This window comes from Sapajus apella, unplaced genomic scaffold (assembly GCF_009761245.1).
Source record: "Sapajus apella isolate SASKATOON/1434 unplaced genomic scaffold, GSC_monkey_1.0 scaffold114, whole genome shotgun sequence".
Taxonomy (NCBI): Eukaryota; Metazoa; Chordata; class Mammalia; order Primates; family Cebidae; genus Sapajus; species Sapajus apella.
Genome location: NW_022437054.1, coordinates 4,291,956 through 4,309,734, shown reverse-complemented (window position 1 = coordinate 4,309,734; position 17,779 = coordinate 4,291,956). Strand labels below are relative to the sequence as shown.

Here is a 17,779-nt window from a genome sequence, read left to right as displayed (position 1 = left end):
ATTCGCACTTCTTTAATAAAATAAACAACGAAAAAAACCTACTAAAAAAAAATTGCAGCAACCAAACAACAAAGGGGGTATAAAATTTAAACCAGATTTTGAAAAAGAGCAGTCAGAGACACACTAGACTCAGGTGTGGGATGGTCTAGCATATCTCCTCATCTTTCCACCACCCCAACCCTGATTCTCCGAAGTACAAGGGGGATGTCAGATTACCCCATTAGGAGAAAACCTTCAATTCTGTGATAAGCAGATTAACAGGGTTAGAAGACAACTGTGAGACAAGTCATGGAAAACTCTTCAGTAGAAGCTCCTCCCTGAAGCTTGGTGGGACTTGCAGAGTGAAGAAGGGCTTCTATCTTTCAGGGCACTATGTTAAATTGAGGGAACAATCAGAAGCCCACAGGATGGGATATATCTCAGAGGGTGGAGTGGGCCATGGTCTGGAACATTTAATAGAATTACAGAGAGAGAGCGGAGTCTAGGTGCTCCAGTAAGGGTTGCATTTAGACTAAGGAATTCCCTTCTCTCCTTTAGTCTATGTAATAGTGGACCAGAATGCAGTACCTGCAGTTCAGGGGAAAAGATAAATTAGTTCCAGATAGGAGAGAACAGTATTAAGGAGAATGTCATTCATGCTCTGCCAGAGCAGAGAGGGTCTGGATAGAACATGAGCATGAGGAAAAGATAAGGCATGACAACTATACAAAGACCCTGTAGCAAGAAACAAAAAGAACAAGTCAGGCAAAAGGCACAAAAACCCAGATAACCCAAGGAACAAATGAGTATTTCTCATGAGTCCTTTAAAAAACAGTAACTTTTTTTTTTGAGATGGAGTCTCACACTGTTGCCCAGGCTGGAGTAAAGTGGCACGATCTCAGCTGACTGCAACCTCTGCCTCCCGGGTCCAAGCGGTTCTCCTGCCTCAGCCTCCCGAGTAGCTGGGATTACAGGCGTTTGCCACCACACCCAGCTAAATTTTTTGTATTTTTAGGAGAGATGAGGTTTCACCATGTTGGCCAGGCTGGTCTTGAACACCCGACCTCATGATTTGCCCGCCTTGGCCTCCCAAAGTGCTGGGATTACAGGTGTGAGCCACCGTGCCTGGCCTAAAGAAAATAACTTTTTGAGATAACTACAGATTTCAAATGCAATGGTAAGAAACAATACAAAATATCCTCTCTGCCCTTTACTCAGTATCCTCCAATGCTAACATCTTGCCAAACTATGGTAAAATATCACAACTTGACACGGTCAACATACAGAACATTCTTTCACCACAAAGCTCTCATGTTGCTTTTATAGCCACACCAGCTTTCCTCCTGTTCCCACCCTTTCTTTAGCCTCTGACAACTATTAATGAATTCTCCATTTCCATAATGTTGTCATTTCAAACATGTTATATAAATAGAATCATAAGGTTTGCAACTTTCAGGTATTGGCTTTTTTTTTTTTTTTTTCCCTGGCTCAGCATAATTCTTTGGAGATTCATTCAGGTTGTTGTATCTTTTGCCATATCAATTGTGTTTCTTTTTATTGCAAAGCAGTATTTCATGGTAATGGAGTCCCACAGTTGAACTGTTCACCTGTTAAAAGACATCTAGATTGTTTCCAGTTTGGGCTGGATGTTGCCAAACTGAGCTGCCAAGAATATTTGTATATAGGTTTTTATGTGAACACAGGTTTTCATTTTTCTGGGATAGAATCCCAGGACCACAATCACTATTTTCGGGTGGTGGTTTTACATTCCCACTAGCAATGAATGATTCAGTTTCTCTGCATCCTTGCAACCATCTGGTGTGTCAGTGGTTTGTTTCTAGTCATTTGGATGGTGTATATCTCTCTATGGTTTTAATCTGCACTGCACTAATGACTAAAGGTGCTGAGTATCCTTTTATGTGCTTGTTTTTGCCTATTTTCCTTGGAGAAATATTAAGTCCTTTGCCCAGTTTTTAACTGGGTTGTTAATCACTTTGTTGTTGAATTATAAGAAGGGTTCTTTATATATATACCAATGGTAGATCCTTACCGGACACGTGGTTTGCAAGTATCTTCTTCCATTATATTGGTTATCTTTTCACACTCTTGATGTCCTCTGATGAACACGAATTTTTTATTTCGATGAAATCCAATATATCTACTTTTTCTTCTGTTGCTTGTGATTTTAGTGCCATTATGTAAGAAATCATTGTGAAATCCAATGTCATGAAGCTTTGTTCTGATGTCTTTATAAGTTTAGCTCTTACACCCATTTGAGTTAATTTTTATATATGGTATGAGGTAGGAGTCCATATTCTTTTATACATACATATCCAGCTGTACCAGCAACATTTGCTGAAGAGATTTCATTACTTTTTGAAAATTGTGAATGGTATATTTAAAATTTTAGTGTCCCTGGTGTTCAGTGATAGTATATACACATGTGATTGATTTTTGTACATTTTTCTTGTACCTGGTGACTTTCCTAAAATCAACTATGAGTTCTAGAAGCTTTGTTTTGTTTTGGGATTTTTTTTTGCAGATTCCTTGGGAGTTTCTACAGAGACAATGCCATCTATGAAAAGAGACTGTTTCATTTCTTACTTTCTAATCAGTAGGCCTTTTATTTCCTTGTCTTGCCTTACCGGAGTGGCTAAAAATTTCAGCACTGTATTGAACAAGAGTAGCAAGAATGAACATCCTTGCCTTGCTCCTGATGTTAGGGGAAAAGAATTCAGCCTTTCATCATTAAATATGTTAGCTGTAGGTTTTTTGTAGATGCTGTTTACCAAGTTCAATGCCCTGCCCTATTTGTTTTAATGAGTGCTTTTAAAAAAACTACAAACGGGTGTTGAATTTTGTCAAATGCTTTTTCTATACTGATAGATTTGATTGTGTGGTTTTTCTTCTACAGTTTGTTAATATGCTGGATTACGCTGATTGCTTTTGGAATACTTAACCATCTCTGTAATAAACCCTATTTGGCCATGATATATATTTTAAAAATATCTTGGCCAGGCACAGTGGCTTGCGCCTGTAATTCCAGCACTTTAGGAGGCTGAGGCAGGCGGATCACCTGAGGTCAGGAGTTAGAGACCTGACCAATATGGAGAAACCTCCCCTCTACTAAAAATACAAAAAAAATTAGCTGGCGTGGTGGCACATGCCTGCAATCCCAGTTACTTGGGAATTTGAGGCAGAAGAATTGCTTGAACCTGGCAGGAGGAGGTTGTGGTGAGCTGAGATTGTGCCATTGCACTCCAGACTGGGCAGGCAACAAGAGCGAAACTCCATCTCAAAAAAACAAAAACAAAAAACTTCTGTTTGCTAATATTTTGTTAAGAATTTTTGTGTCCATCACATTCATGAGGGAGATTTGCTTGTCCTTTTTTTTTTTTTTTTTTTTTTTTTTTGAGACAAGGTCTTGCTCTGTTGCCCAGGCTGGAGTGCAGCAATATGATCAGAGCTCACTGCAGCCTCCATCTCCAGGCTCATGTGATCCTCCTACCTCAGCCTCCTGAGTAATGGGGACTACAGATGCTTGCCACCATGCCCACTAAGTTTTGTATTTTTAAAGAGATGGGGTTTCGTCATGTTCCCAGGCTTGTCTCAAACTCCTGAGCTCAAGCAATCCACCTGCCGGGCCTCCCAAAGTGCTGGGATTACAGGCTGGTTTTTAAGTTTTATTTTTTATCATTATTTTTTGAGACAAGGTCTAGCTCTGCTGTCCAGGCTGGACTGCAGTGGTGCAATCATGGCTCACTGCAATGTCTACTTCCTGGGCTCAAGTGATTTTCCCGCCAAGCATGTGCCACCATGCTTGGCTAATATTTTATGTTTTTTTTTTTTTTTTTGGTAGAGACAACAAGGTCTTACTGTATTGCCTGGGCTGGTCTCAAACTCCTGGGCTCAAGTGATCCTCCTGCCTCAGCCTCCCAAAGTGTTGAAATTACAGGTATGAGCCACTGTGCCCAGCCTCGTTTGTCTTTTTATGTACTATCTAGGTCTGCTTTTGGTATCAGGGTAATACTAGTTTCATACAATGAATTGCAAAGTGTACTGGAAAGTGTTCCCTCTTCTTCCTTTTTTCTCTTTGAAGAAACTGTGTGTAGGTGGTAATTCTTTAAACATTCAGTAAAATTCTCCAGCAGAACTATCTAGATCTGAAGATTTCCTTTTGGGGAGTGATAAAATTATGAATTCCATTTCCTCAAATGATCTATTTTATTGGATGAGTTGTGGTGGTTTGTTTTTATCAAAGACGTCAAGTTCATGTGTGTAGAACTGTTGTAGTATTCTCTTTTGACTTCTACAGGGTCTGTTGTGAAAGCTGCGGTTTCATATTCGCAGTTTGTGTATTCCTTTTTTGTCAGTCTTGTTAGACGTTTTTCAACATACATCTTTTCAAAGAACCAGCTCGTTTCATTAATTTTCTCTACTGCTTGTTTTTAATTTCATTGATTTTTGATCTTATAAGTATTATTTTCTTCTTTCTGCTTACTTTGGGTTTTTGCTCTTCTTTTCTAATCTCTTGAGGCAGAAGCCTAGATTACTGACACTTTTCCTTTTTTCTAATGTAGGCATTTTATGCTATTAACCTTCCTCTCAGCAGTGCTTTGGCTATAACCCACAAAGTTTGATATGCTGTATTTTCATTTTCAGTTAAATATATTTTTTGGTTTCCCTAGACTTTCTCTTTGACACACGAATTATTTAGAAGCATGTTCTTTAGTTTCCATGTGTTTGGAGAGTTTCTTGTTGTCTTTCTGTTACTGATCTCTCGTTTGATTCCATGCAGTGAGAGAATACACTCGGTATTATTTCAATTCTTTTACATTTGTTAAGGTTTGTTTTGTGGCCTGTGATGTGCTCTGTCTTGGTATATGTTCCATGAACACTTGGAAAGAATGTGTATTCTATTGTTGGGAGGAGAGTTCTACAAAGGACAATTAGATCCTATTGGCTGATGGTGTTCTGTGTCCTTGCTGATTTTGTCTACTTGTTCTACCAATTGTTGAAAGAGGGTTGTTTAAATCTCCAACTTTAATTGTAGATTTGTCTAGTTCTCCTTTCAGTTCTGTCAGTTTTGGCATCACATATTTTCAGCCCTGTTGTGGTACACACATTTAGAGTTGCTATATGGTGTTGTTGGGTTGATGTTTTTGTTATTTATACAATATCCTTTCTCTATTTGGTAACTTGTTTTGCTTTGTAGTCAACTTTATCTGGTATTAGACAGTTATTCTTCCTTACAGTTTCATTAACGTTGGCATAATACATCATCCTTCTTCATCCTTTGCCTTTTTATTAGTCACAAGTTCTTTTTTTTTTTAATCCTTTCTTATTATTAGTTTTTGAGACAGGGTCTTGCTCTGTCTCTCAGGCTGGAGGATAGGGTGCAACTGCTCACTGCAACCTCTGCCTCCTGAGTCCAAATGATTTTCTTGCCTCAGCCTCCTGAGTAGCTGGGATTACAGGTGTGTGCCATCTTGCCTGGCTAAGTTTTGTATTTTTAGCAGAGATGGGGTTTCACCATTTTGGCTAGGCTGGTCTTGAATTCCTTACCTCAAGTTATCCGCCTGTCTTGGCCTCCCAAAGTGCTGGGATTAAAGGCATGAGCCTGGCCAATTTTCTTTTAATCCTTAAAAAGAATTATTATTTTTTAAAAAATGTCAATAGAACAGTGGTGTTTGGTTTCCTTTGACTTTCAAGGTGCTGTATCTTTATATCTGAAGTGAGTTTATTGTAGCATATAGTTGGGTCACATCTTTTAATCCACTCTGCCAAACTTTATGTCTTTTTTTTTTTTTTTTTGAGGTGGTGTCTCGCTCTGTCACCCAGGCTGGTGTGCAGTGGTGGGATCTCAGTTCACTGCAACCTCTGCCTCCTGGGTTCAAGTGATTCTCCTGTCTCAGTCTCTGGAGTAGCTGGGATTACAGGCATGTGCCACCATGCCCAGCTAATTTTTGTATTTTTAGTAGAGACAGGGTTTCACCATGTTGGCCAGGCAATCTCTGTCTTTTATTTTTTTTTTGAGATGGAGTTTCCATCTTGTTCCCCAGGCTGGAATGCAACTGCATAATCTCAGCTCACTGCAACCTCCACCTCCCAGGTTCAAGCCATTCTCCTACCTCAACCTATCGAGTAGCTGGGATTACAGGCATATGTCACCAAGCCTGGCTAATTTTTTTGTATTTTTAGTAGAAATGGGGTTTCTCTATTTTGGTCAGGCTGGTCTCGAACTCCTAACCTCAGGTGATCCACCCACCTCAGCCTCCCAAGGGCTGGGATCACAGGCGTGAGCCACCTTGCCCGGCCATCTCTATCTTTTAATTGGTGCATTTAGACTATTTACAGTTAATATAATTATTACTGTGTTAGGGCTTAAGTCTGCCAATTTATTTTCTGTTTTCTATTTATTCTGTTTTTCAGTTCTGTTTTCCTTTTCTTGCCTTCTTCTGGGCTACTCAAACATTTTGTAGAATTCATTTTTGATTTATCTATATAGCATTTTTTAGAATATTTATTTGTACAGCCTTTTTGTGGTTGCTCTAGGTATTTTATACATATGACACAGTCTACTGGTGTCATGAGGTTAGCAGTTTGAGTGAAGTATAGAAACCTTATGTAACTTTAAGTTCCTTTACTTTCCATGTTTATGATGGTTTTAAATATTTATCCTACAAACATTTACATCAGATGTTACAATTTTTGCTTCAGTCTTAAGGGAGGTAAAGTCTAGTCTATTTATGCATATTTTTGCTTAGTATGTTCTTCCTTCCTGGTGTTCCAAGGTCCTCCTTTTATTGTTGCCTTTCTGTTTAGAGAATTATGTTTAGCTATTTATTTAGGGTAGATCTGCTGATGAGAAATTCTCTTAGTTTTCCTTCATCTGAGAATGTCTTGATTTTCTCCTCATTCTTGAAGGATATTTTCACTGGATATTGGATTTACATTGACAGTTATTTTCTTTCAGCACTTGGAAAATGTGCCACTTCTTTCTGGTCTTGAACAAAGTGAGATAAGAGATGAGAAACTGCTGTCATTCTGTTTTTCTCCTACAGGTAAGTGTTGTTTTGAAATGAACTAACCTGACTCCATCTTAGAAAAAAGCCTGACAAGCTCCAGCTTAGCTCTGCTCTCCCTTTCACGGCCCCCCCGCCAGGTGCATTACTGGGTCACGCTGTACTCAAAGCTTTGAACTGCTGAAGTTTGGGTCACGCTGTTCTCAGTACCCACAACTGTTGTAACTGCATCCTGCTTGGCAAGTCTACCTGCTATTGTGAAAATAGCCCCCTAATGATCGTATGTAAGTACTCTTCGTAACCAGCAACTATGGGAACCTCCTGCCTCCTGGTTACTAGCTTCCTCCTACTAACTTGCTTGCTCTGCTTCTGTAAAATTCCGCTTCAGCTAGACTCTCCCTCCCCTCTTGTCTAGGTTAGGTATAAAAAAAATCTTAGCCTCTTTGGGGCCGAGAAAATTTTGAGCATTTGCCATCTCTTGGTCGCCGGAAATAAAGGCCTCTCAAATTGGAACTCAGAGGGTGGCACCTTCTCTAACTTGCTCAGGCGTAACAGTTTCACCACTGCTAACTTAAGATTTTTTTATCTTTCATTTTCAGAAGTTTATGTATCTTGGTATGGATCTCTTTGGTGTTAGACTACCTGAGGTTTGCTCACTCTCCTGAATCTACATTAATGTCTTCTGCCAAATTTGGGAAGTTTTCAGCTATGACTTCAAGTACTGTTTTCAATACTACTGACTCTCTCTCATCTCCTTCTAGGACTATGACAACACAAATATCAGATCTTTTGTTATAATCCCAGAGGTTCCCAAGGCTCTATTCATTTATTTTCAGTCTTTTCCTCTCTGTTGTTCACACTGGGTAACTTCTATTGTTCTGTCTTCCAGTTCATTCATCCTTCCCTCCGTCTCCTCCATTCTGCTGTCGAGTCTACTCAATGAATTTTTAATTCAGTTACTGTAATTTTCAGTTCTAAAATTTTCATTTGGTTATTCTTTTACAGTTTCTATTTCTTTGCCGATGCTTTTATCTTTTCATTTGTTTTAAATGTGTAACTGCTTGTTGAAGTACTTTGACAATGCCTGCTTTAGAATCATTATCTGATAATTCTAACATTTCTGTTATCTTGGTGTGTTGGCATTTATTGCTTGTCTTTTTACATTAATTTTGAGATAATGCTAGTTCTTTGTATAACGAATGATTTTTAAAATTGAAATCTGGCCATTTTCAGTATTGTGAGACCTTGGACCTTATTTAATGCTTCTGTTTTAGCTGGCTTTGTCTGACAGTACTCTTGACAGGAGAAGACAGATGCTGCCTCTTTACAGCCAGGTGATGGTGGAGGCACTAACACTTGAGGACAGATCTCTTCATTACTGTTGTGCAGGGATCAAAGTTCCTGCTCCACACTAGGCCTTCACTAATACTCCCCTGAATGGGAGGGACTGGAGTGCCTTGACACTCCTCTTGCAGCCTCCACTGACACTCTGGGGTGGGTGGAGATGGGGAAAGTGGTCTTATTACTATTGCAGAATTGTAAAAGTCTTGACTTCTACTAACCCTCCTCTGATAACACCAGTGGTGATGAAAATCACAGCTCTGACACCATCATAGTGGGGGGGAGGGGACAGGTGGGTTGGTTCATTATAACCCTGCAAGAATAGATGTCTAGGCTCCCCACTAAACCTTTGCTGGTATGGGTGGATGTGAGGCTACAATTTGTGTGTGTGTGTCTGTGTGTGTGTAGTCTGGCTGAAGTAGAATAATTATTATGTAAAAGTTTTCTGTCTTGCTAGGCTGTCCCTTTCCTGATCTTTTCCTGTTGATCAGGCTTTTGTTGGAGCTTTAAAAATCTGTGTCTCTTGGTGTTTCTGGGTTGCCAGGTCCTTCAGCTCCAAATTTGGAATACATGAAACAAAAAAATAAAATCCACGGAGCTTACCACCATGTCATTCCTTTGGTTCTGAGGATGCTGGTTCCAGAGGAGCTGGTTTGCCTTCTCTTCTCTACCTTTTAGGTGTTTTATATGTAATGTCTAGGATTTTTAGTTATACTTAATGGGAGAGGAACAGAAAGAAGTATATCAACTCCATTTTCCCAATAGTGGAAGAGTTCTTATTTTTAGTTCAGATCCATATTAAATGTTTCCATGACACACAAAAAAATTCAAAAACAATATACAAATACCAGCATTAAAAAAATAGAAAACCCAAATAACACTACAATAGAATAAACAAATTATTACAGACAGCAAAGAATAAAACAGATTTTCTAATTTGTTTTGGATAAATACTTGACTTTTTTTGGATAAATACTTGACCTTACGTCCCCTTAAATAACAAAGTATCAGTATCCACGAGTTGCATCTTGTCCCACCCAGATCTGCCCTCTATTCCAAACCTTTCCTTTACTTTCTGTCTCAAAGAGAATGCCTCTCAGTATTCACTGGTATTCAGGCACATGAAAAGGGTCAATTTTCATCCCTTTTATTCCAACCTTTCCAAACACCCTCAGCGATATCTTCCTATTTGTGTGCCCCACTGTCCATCCATTCATCTATAATGTTTGTGTTCTCAATTTGTTTTCTTAGCTCTATAGTCTCCAGTGTCATCTCATTCTGTTATTATTTTAGCCTTCCTTTGACTTCTGTTGGTTTGTGTTACAGAAGAACTTGAGTTTGTTCATATATTTCTCTTGCCTTTCCACAAAAATTAGGACTGCTTAAGGACACACACATACCTACATACATACATACATACATACATACAATCAACATGAAGGAGAGATAAGGGTCCCTTAATAAGAGGAGGCTAAGGAGTTAATATAAAAACATTAATGTGCTATAGCACCTTTCATAATTCATACAGGTAGGTCACAAATTTTGCTTTAAACTTCCTGGGGACCAAATCAAAAGGAATAGTTTTAAGATTCAACTTTGTCTATACACTAAAATTATTAAAGCATTCAGGATTTTGATTTTAGAGTCAAAAGGAAAGCCTTTCTTCCTCACCCTCCTAGGCCACCCTCTCCAACTCTACGAAGTCTAACATTCTTTAGTAATAGACAAAGTCTCTCATTAGAGTGAAAATAAATTTCAAGAAATGAAAAATCATTGTGAATGAGGATGAATACAGTCAAAGAATAAATTATATTAGTTCCCTTCCTATTTTGATAGTAGAAAGACAGTTTTGTACCCCACACTGTACTATACTTTTAAATTGTGCTTTCAGGTCTAAAAATAAGCTCTTTGAGGGAAGGGGACTTGTAAGTTTAACATACAGGATACCATACAGGGCCTGAAACATATTATATGATTGTTTAACAAACATTTGCATATCAGAACATATTTGTTGAATAAACATACCTACGTCTAGTGTTCTCTAAAATTCTCTTAGGATGGCTGCCTTCCTCTTCAGCCTATGAGGTGCTCTATATCCCATGTCACATTGGTTTGTAATCCTAGACTCAAAAAGCCTTCCAACAACCTCCAACTCTGTCCTGTATGGCTTCATTCCCAAACTCTCCTTTGTTTAGCCCCCTCATAGGCTGGCAATTCAATTAGGACTATTTACCTGACTTTGGTCAGTGCCACAGGACCTAGTGCTATCTGGACCCTACCTACTCATAAAGGGGATTGCCTAGAATTGATAAATGACTGAAGATCACAGCTTTTTGGCCTTTTCTAGCAACTCTGATCCCCAATTCCTTAATACAGGCCCTATATTTCCTACATTCTATATAGATACTGTAGTCTGTGAAAGACTAATTTGTTCTGTCTTCTGTTCAAAATAGTTGTAAATGAGAAGTTTCCATTTTCGGACTCTGTGTCCACAAGTGCTCAGGTTCTATACATGTAATTAATATGTGGGTGTATCAATTAATTAGTGAAAAAGTCATCAGATTCAAGCCAGGCAAACACTGTTCTGCTCCCAAACATTAGATAGTATTGACATATGGGGCATTTAATTAGCTGATTGTTATACTTGTTCTAATAACATACTTACAGACATAAGAATATTACTAGTCCCCCAGATCTACAGTTACCTATGTATTCTAGACAGAATGTTACTGCTATGATTTGGATGTTTGTTCCCTCCAAATACATGTTGAAATATAATCTCACCGTAACAGTATTAAGAGGGTAGGAAATTCAACTATGGTATTTCAGAGGTGAGACCTTTGGGAGGTAATTACAATTAGATGAGGTCATGCGGGTGGGGCATTAGTGGTTTTAAAAGAAGAGAAAGAGAGAAGAAAGGAGAGAGCTAGTATGCTCTGTCCCTCTTGCCACACAATGCTCTGCACCACCCAGGGATTCTGCAGAGAGTTCCCATCAGTAAGAAGAACCTCACATATGTGGTTCCTTATCTTCAGAATTCTCAGCCTCCGGAACTGTAAGAAATAAACTTCTTTGTTTAGAGGTAAGGTCTCGTGGCCCAGGCTGAATTGCAGTGGCATGATCATAGTTCACTGCAGCCTCCTCCAATTCCTGGGCTCAAGCAACTCTTACTTCAGCCTCCCAAGTAACAGGGGCTACAGGTGTGTATCCGTGCCTGGCTAATTTTTTGTAGAGACAGGGTCTCACTAGGAGGTTGGTCTTGAACTCCTGAACTGAAGCAATCCTCCTGCCTCAGCCTCCCAAAGTGCTGGGATTCCAGGTGTGAGCCATTACACCCAGTCAATTTCTTTTCTTTATAAATTACCCAGTCTCAAATATTCAGTACTGTAGGAGAAAATGGACTAAAACAGTTACACTGATAAATTTCCTTTTGAAAGACAGCTTCAAAATTTTGATATTTACCACATACCAAAAAACAAATGAAAGTAAGTTTTTCTAATCAGATTAGAATCAACTATTGCTCTGAGTCTGAAATACAGCTGTAGTTTAATGTCACATTTATTTTTATTCATTTTTTAAAAAGATAAGGTCTTGCTCTGTCACTGAGGCTGAAGTGTAGTGGCATGATGAGAGCTCACTGTAGGCTTGAACTTCTGGGCTTAAGGGATTCTCCTGCCTCAGCCTCTCAAGTAGCTAGGACTACAGGCGTGTGCCACTATGCCTATTTTTGAAAAGAAAATTTTTGTAGAGATGAGGTCTTACTATGATGCCCATGCTTATCTTAACTCCTGGCTTCAAGTGACCGTTATACCTTGGCCTACCAAAGCACTGGGATTACAGGTATGAACCATTATGCTGGGACAAGATAAACATCATTTGGAGATAACATGATTTTACACTTAGAACAACCAAGAAAATAAACAGAAAAGTAAAAATAATAAGATAATTCAGACCAGGGCAAAAACACTAAAAATCAGATAAATTTCCTGTTTAGTTACAATAATTTTCCCCTGGAGGGAAAAAAAATTCATTTATGTAACAGTAAAAAAGTAATGTAAAGTTCCTAGGGAAGCCCTCAAGAAATAACTTACGTGAATGAAAAAATTAAATTTAAATAAATAAAACCACAACTAAACCAGAAGATAACATAGGTTAGTATTTTGATGTGGGGAGGGCCTTTTAAAGAATGAAAATAATTGGATAAATTAAGTGAGATAAATATGACATTAAATCCGTAATAAAAAGTAATCTCAAAAATACTTCAATAATTTTCCAGATTACTAAGTTAATATTCTTAAATATAAAATACTCTCAAGAGCACATATGAAACAAAAACCAAGTCTCAAAAAACAGAAATAGAAAATTTATAAAATAAGAAATACAAATGCTCTAAATAATTATCTCAAAAAATATCTGAGATAACTTCTCAACTCTATCAAATTAGTGACACAGATTATTAAAACAATAAACAAAACAAAGATACCAAATCCTGGAAAAACTGCTGAGAGATGGGTATGCTTACTCAATGCTGGTGGGACTATAAATTGTTATAACCTTTCCAGAAAGGTTATAATAGAAAGCAATTTGGCAACAGGTACCAAAAACTTAAAAGGTATTCATGTCTTTGCTCCAAGAATCTCATTTCTAGAATTTTACTCTAAATTTACATGTTTAGATATTTACTGTGGCATGACTTCTGTAGTTCGGTCTCGCATTACTATAAACAAACACCCGAGACTGGGTAATTTATAAAGAAAAGCGGTTTAATTGGCTCATGGTTCTGCAAGCTGTACAGGAAGTATAGGGGCTTCTGCTTCTGAGGAGGTCTTGGGAAACTAACAATCATGGCGGAAGATGAAGGGGAAGCAGAGGCATCTTACACGGCTGGAGGCAGGAGCAACAAAGAGACGAGTGAGGTGTCACCGGCTTTTAAACAACCAGAGCTCATGAGAACTCACCTTGCAATGATAGCACGAAGGAGGATGGTGTTAAACTATGAGAAACCACTCCTGTGATACAATAACCTCCCACCAGGCCTTCCCTCCAACACTGGTGGTTATATTTCAACACGAGATTTGGGCGGGGACACAGATCCAAACCATATCAACTTCTAAGAGCAAATATTTGGAAACAATCTTAATAACCAATGAATAGGCCAACGTTTAAATACATTACATCCATCTGATCAGGTATTTGTTCATTCATTAAAGAATATTAACTGAGCATGTCATCCATGCCTGGCGCTTTACAAGGTCACATAGATACAATCTGTGTAGTAAAGACTTAATCTTATCAGAACAGAGGTCTGGCCTTTGTTTTGGCTGCTGGAAGTTGATCTCTAAGATAAGAGTGTCTTTTTTGACTGGGGGGCCTTGGGTCACAGCAGACAGTCTAAAAATAAGATTTAGGGTAGGGATTTGGATGAAGGGGATCAGCTTGACCCTGAAATGGCTGGAGACAAGGGTCAGCTACATGGGCAGCCAACCAGGTTTACATGGCTGGCCCAAATAAAATCTCTGGACATCAACACCTTGGCGGGCTTCTCTGGTTGGTACTACTCTGTGCATATTATCACACACCATTGCTGGGAAAGTTAGCACTACCCATGACTCCACTAGGAGAAGACAATTGGAACCTCTGCTTGTGGGACTTTTTGGAACTCTGCTCCATGTGCCCCTTGCCTTGGCTTTTTTTTTTTTTTTTTTTTTTTTTGAGTTTTGCTCTTGTTGCCCAGGCTGGAGTGCAATGGAGCGATGTCAGCTCACCGCAACCTCCGCCTCGCAGGTTCAAGCGATTCTCCTGCCTCAGCTGCCTGAGTAGCTGGAATTATAGGCATGCATCACCACACCCGACTAATTTTTGTATTTTTTTTAGTAGAGATGGAGTTTCTCCATGTTGGTCAGGCTGGTCTTGAATTCCCAACCTCAGGTGATCTGCCCACCTTGGCCCCCAAAGTGCTGGGATTACCATGCCTGGCCGCCTTGGCTGATTATCCTCTCCCTGTGGCAAATTGTTACCATGACCATAATGACTTTGTTGAGTTATGTCACTTCTTCCAGTAAGTTACTGAACCTCAGAGTGGTCTTGGGGGTCCCCTTGAATTCTGTAGTTGCTTTCAGAAGTTAAGAGTGGCCTTGTGAACTACTACCTAACATCACACAACCTTAAAGAGAAGCATGATACTTTCATTGTAGAGGACACAAACAATTATATTAACATGTGACAAGGTGTTGTGATTGGGGACATACAGGGTACTAGGGGAGCACACAAGATATGTTTAGGGAAAGGGAATATCATTCAGGGAATTGAATGTGAGCCAAAAAGTTCAGTATACAACAGCTCAAAGGGAATGAAACGTAAAGAACTGTGACTTAAATAATTCGTTGATTTTGAAGCAGACATGCTCTAAAATATGAAGCGATTTACAACTTTAAGAAAATCTTAGGAAAAGCAGAGTGTGGAATTACAATTGATTAAAAGATGATTAATGAAAAATGCACTGATAGGCATTACTGATGAGACTAAGAACTGGTTCATATTCTCTAGAAGGTATTTGTCAATATTTATGAAAGTTTGTCAATGACCTTAGAAATATTCATCTTTCGACCCAGCAACGGAATTTCAGGGGTTATTCCTGAGATATGTTCACGTATGTATAAAATAATTACAATTATTCAATGCAGCATTATTTGTAATATCAAAAGATGAATACCTGTTAAATATCTTTCAAAAGGGGAATGGTTACTATATCCATACAACAAAGTACTATGAAGCCATTAAAAAAGAATGACATCTTTAGATATATTAAGTTAAAAAAGAAGGGTGTGGAACAATGTATAGTATGTTACTGCTTACATTAAAACACAAAAAAGAATACAGATGTATCTATTGACTTCTTTACATGTATACTTATATATGCATAAAACCTCTCTGGAAGAATATGCAAGAAACTGAAAGCACTAATTGCCCAGGGAGGAGAACCGGGTGACTGGGAGGGAAATTCTGCTCTACCTACATACTCCTGTGCACCACCCGAAGTTAGGAACACGTAAATATAGCATATATATTTAAAATACAGTCATGTATTGCTTAACCATAGGGAGAAGTGCTGAGAAATGCATTGTTAGGTGACTGTCGCTGTGAGAACATCACAGTGTACTTACACAAACTTAGGTGGTACACCCCACCACATACCTCTATGTACAGTATAGCCTATTGCTCAGACCACCACTGTATATGAAGTCTGTTGTTGACTGAAAAGTTATGTGGTGAATGACTGTATTCAAAAAATTAAATATCTGATACCAAATCTATTGGTAACTATTGGGAATATCTGAACAAACAGAATAGAGTAGCTATTATAAATATCAGTTGTTTGTAAATCATTTATACATACCTGATGTCCAGTTTCATTAGTTTTCACTGTCATCAAGTCATCTTGTTTACTTATTATCTTCTGCAGCTAAAAAGATTGCAATCATGAGTTTACATGTGTCCCTACCAGATTTTTCAAAACAACCTAAAAAACAGATGCCAAGTTGTTGTTATAAAATATATGTAGTTATTTGCTGAATATTAAACTCTTTCTAATCATAACTCCTATTATCTTTTTCTCTTAGACAATGTAAGAATCAGAGGACAAAAGAGATAACAAAAGTATTGACATTATTATTACTACAATTTTCTACTAAGAAAGCTAGCTTATTTAATAGATACATGTTCTTAGGTAGCACTCTACAAAAACTTCAAGATTACACTTTCTTTCAAGATAATTTTTACTCATAATTAATTTGTTACATCACTAGTTTATGGGTGACATTTTCAAGTATACAGTTCTTAAAAAGCGATTTATATTATACACAGTCTTGCTTTTCCCTTTATGCATTTATAAAGCATTAAAATAATTTAAAGACTTACATTTCTACTAATTAGGACATTGTAAATAATATCTTGAAATTGAGTACATTAAAAAACCTACCTGCCTTTCAGGAGCATTTCTATCAATCCTCATATGGAAAGCAAATTTAAAAAAGAAAGCATTTTAAAAGAATCAGATATAGACAAAAATCCCAAACTATGGATTCAAATCAATTAGGAGACAAATCTCGATCCATTTTTTTTTTCTAGGCTATTTAACATTTTGAAAACTGCTGCAATTAAATTCCATATTAGTTATTTCAAATTTGGCTATTTCTATTATGTTTGTTTTAGGCAAGTGGTTTACTTCTAGTTCTCTAAATCTCTCAGCCAGTTTTCAATGTCCCCCTTTCCCCTACGTATTTATTTTAGAAAAAAGTTAAAAAGCTTTATATTTATTTTATTTTATTTTTTTCTGAGACAAAGTCTCACTCTGTTGCCAGGCTGGAGTGCAGTGGCATGATCTCGGCTCACTGCAACCTCCACCTCCTGGGTTCAAGTGATTTTCCTGCCTCAGCCTCTCGAGTAGCTGGGACTACAGGCGCATGCCACCATGCCCAGCTAATTTTGTATTTTTAGTAGAGACGGGGTTTCACCATGTTGGCTAGGATGGTCTCGATCACTTGACTTCGTGATCCGCCTGCCTTGGCCTCCCAAAGTGCTGTGATTATAGGTGTGAGCCACTGCGCCCGGCCTATTTTTAAAGTTGACAATCAAATGGTATAATGCCAAGTTCAATATCCAAACATTTCTCCCTGTGCTTATTCCCCTGGAACCTCTTAAAAATTTTCATTACAGAAAATTTCAAACATAAGTAAAATGAACAGAATTCTATAAGTCACCATATAAACATTACTTATCTTCAATAATTATCAGTATTCTGCCATTCCTGGCTCATCTACCTCTATCTGCTCCCTGTTCCCTTTCCAGTTATTATTATTTATAGCTCTTCAGGAAAAAATGACATATATTAAAATGTACAAATATCAGCCATACAATTTTGACAAAGTTTCTTTGTGTCTCTTCCCAGTTTCCAAACCTAGTTTCTCCTTTACTCTGGTTCCCACAGAGACAGTTCTGATTTTTTTCCCAACGTAAATTAGTTTCACCTAGTTTAGAAATTCAAATAAATGAAATTAAACAGCATGTGTCCGACTTCTTTCACTCAGCATAATGGTCTTAAGATTCATCCATGTTGGTTGCCTGTCAGTAGTTGTTGCCATTTATTGTTGCATTTTATTCCATTTTATGAATATAGGATTATTTATTCATTCACCTTTTGATAGATGTTTTCATGGCTCCAGTTTTTGGCTACTGTGAATCAAAATGCCACAAATGTTCTTTTACAACTCAATTTTGTGGATGTAGGTTTTGATTTCTCTTGGATAAACCTTAGGAGGATAACAGATCTGTTTAACTTTATAAGAAACTGCCAAACTATCTTCTAAAGTGAATTCTGGTTCCTTCACATCCTCACCAACATTTGATGTGACTGGTCTTTTTAATTTTGGTCATTC

At 38.0% G+C, this 17,779-nt stretch overlaps 1 protein-coding gene across 1 annotated transcript in view; it reads right to left on the bottom strand.

The window, feature by feature from the left end:
- The window catches only part of MICU2 (mitochondrial calcium uptake 2), a 108,493-nt gene that overhangs the window by 15,878 nt on the left and 74,836 nt on the right, over positions 1 to 17,779 (bottom strand). The window contains exon 7 of the mRNA XM_032260101.1: positions 15,742 to 15,807. Coding sequence (XP_032115992.1) covers positions 15,742 to 15,807 — 66 coding nt within the window. The remainder of the gene's footprint in view (positions 1 to 15,741; positions 15,808 to 17,779) is intronic.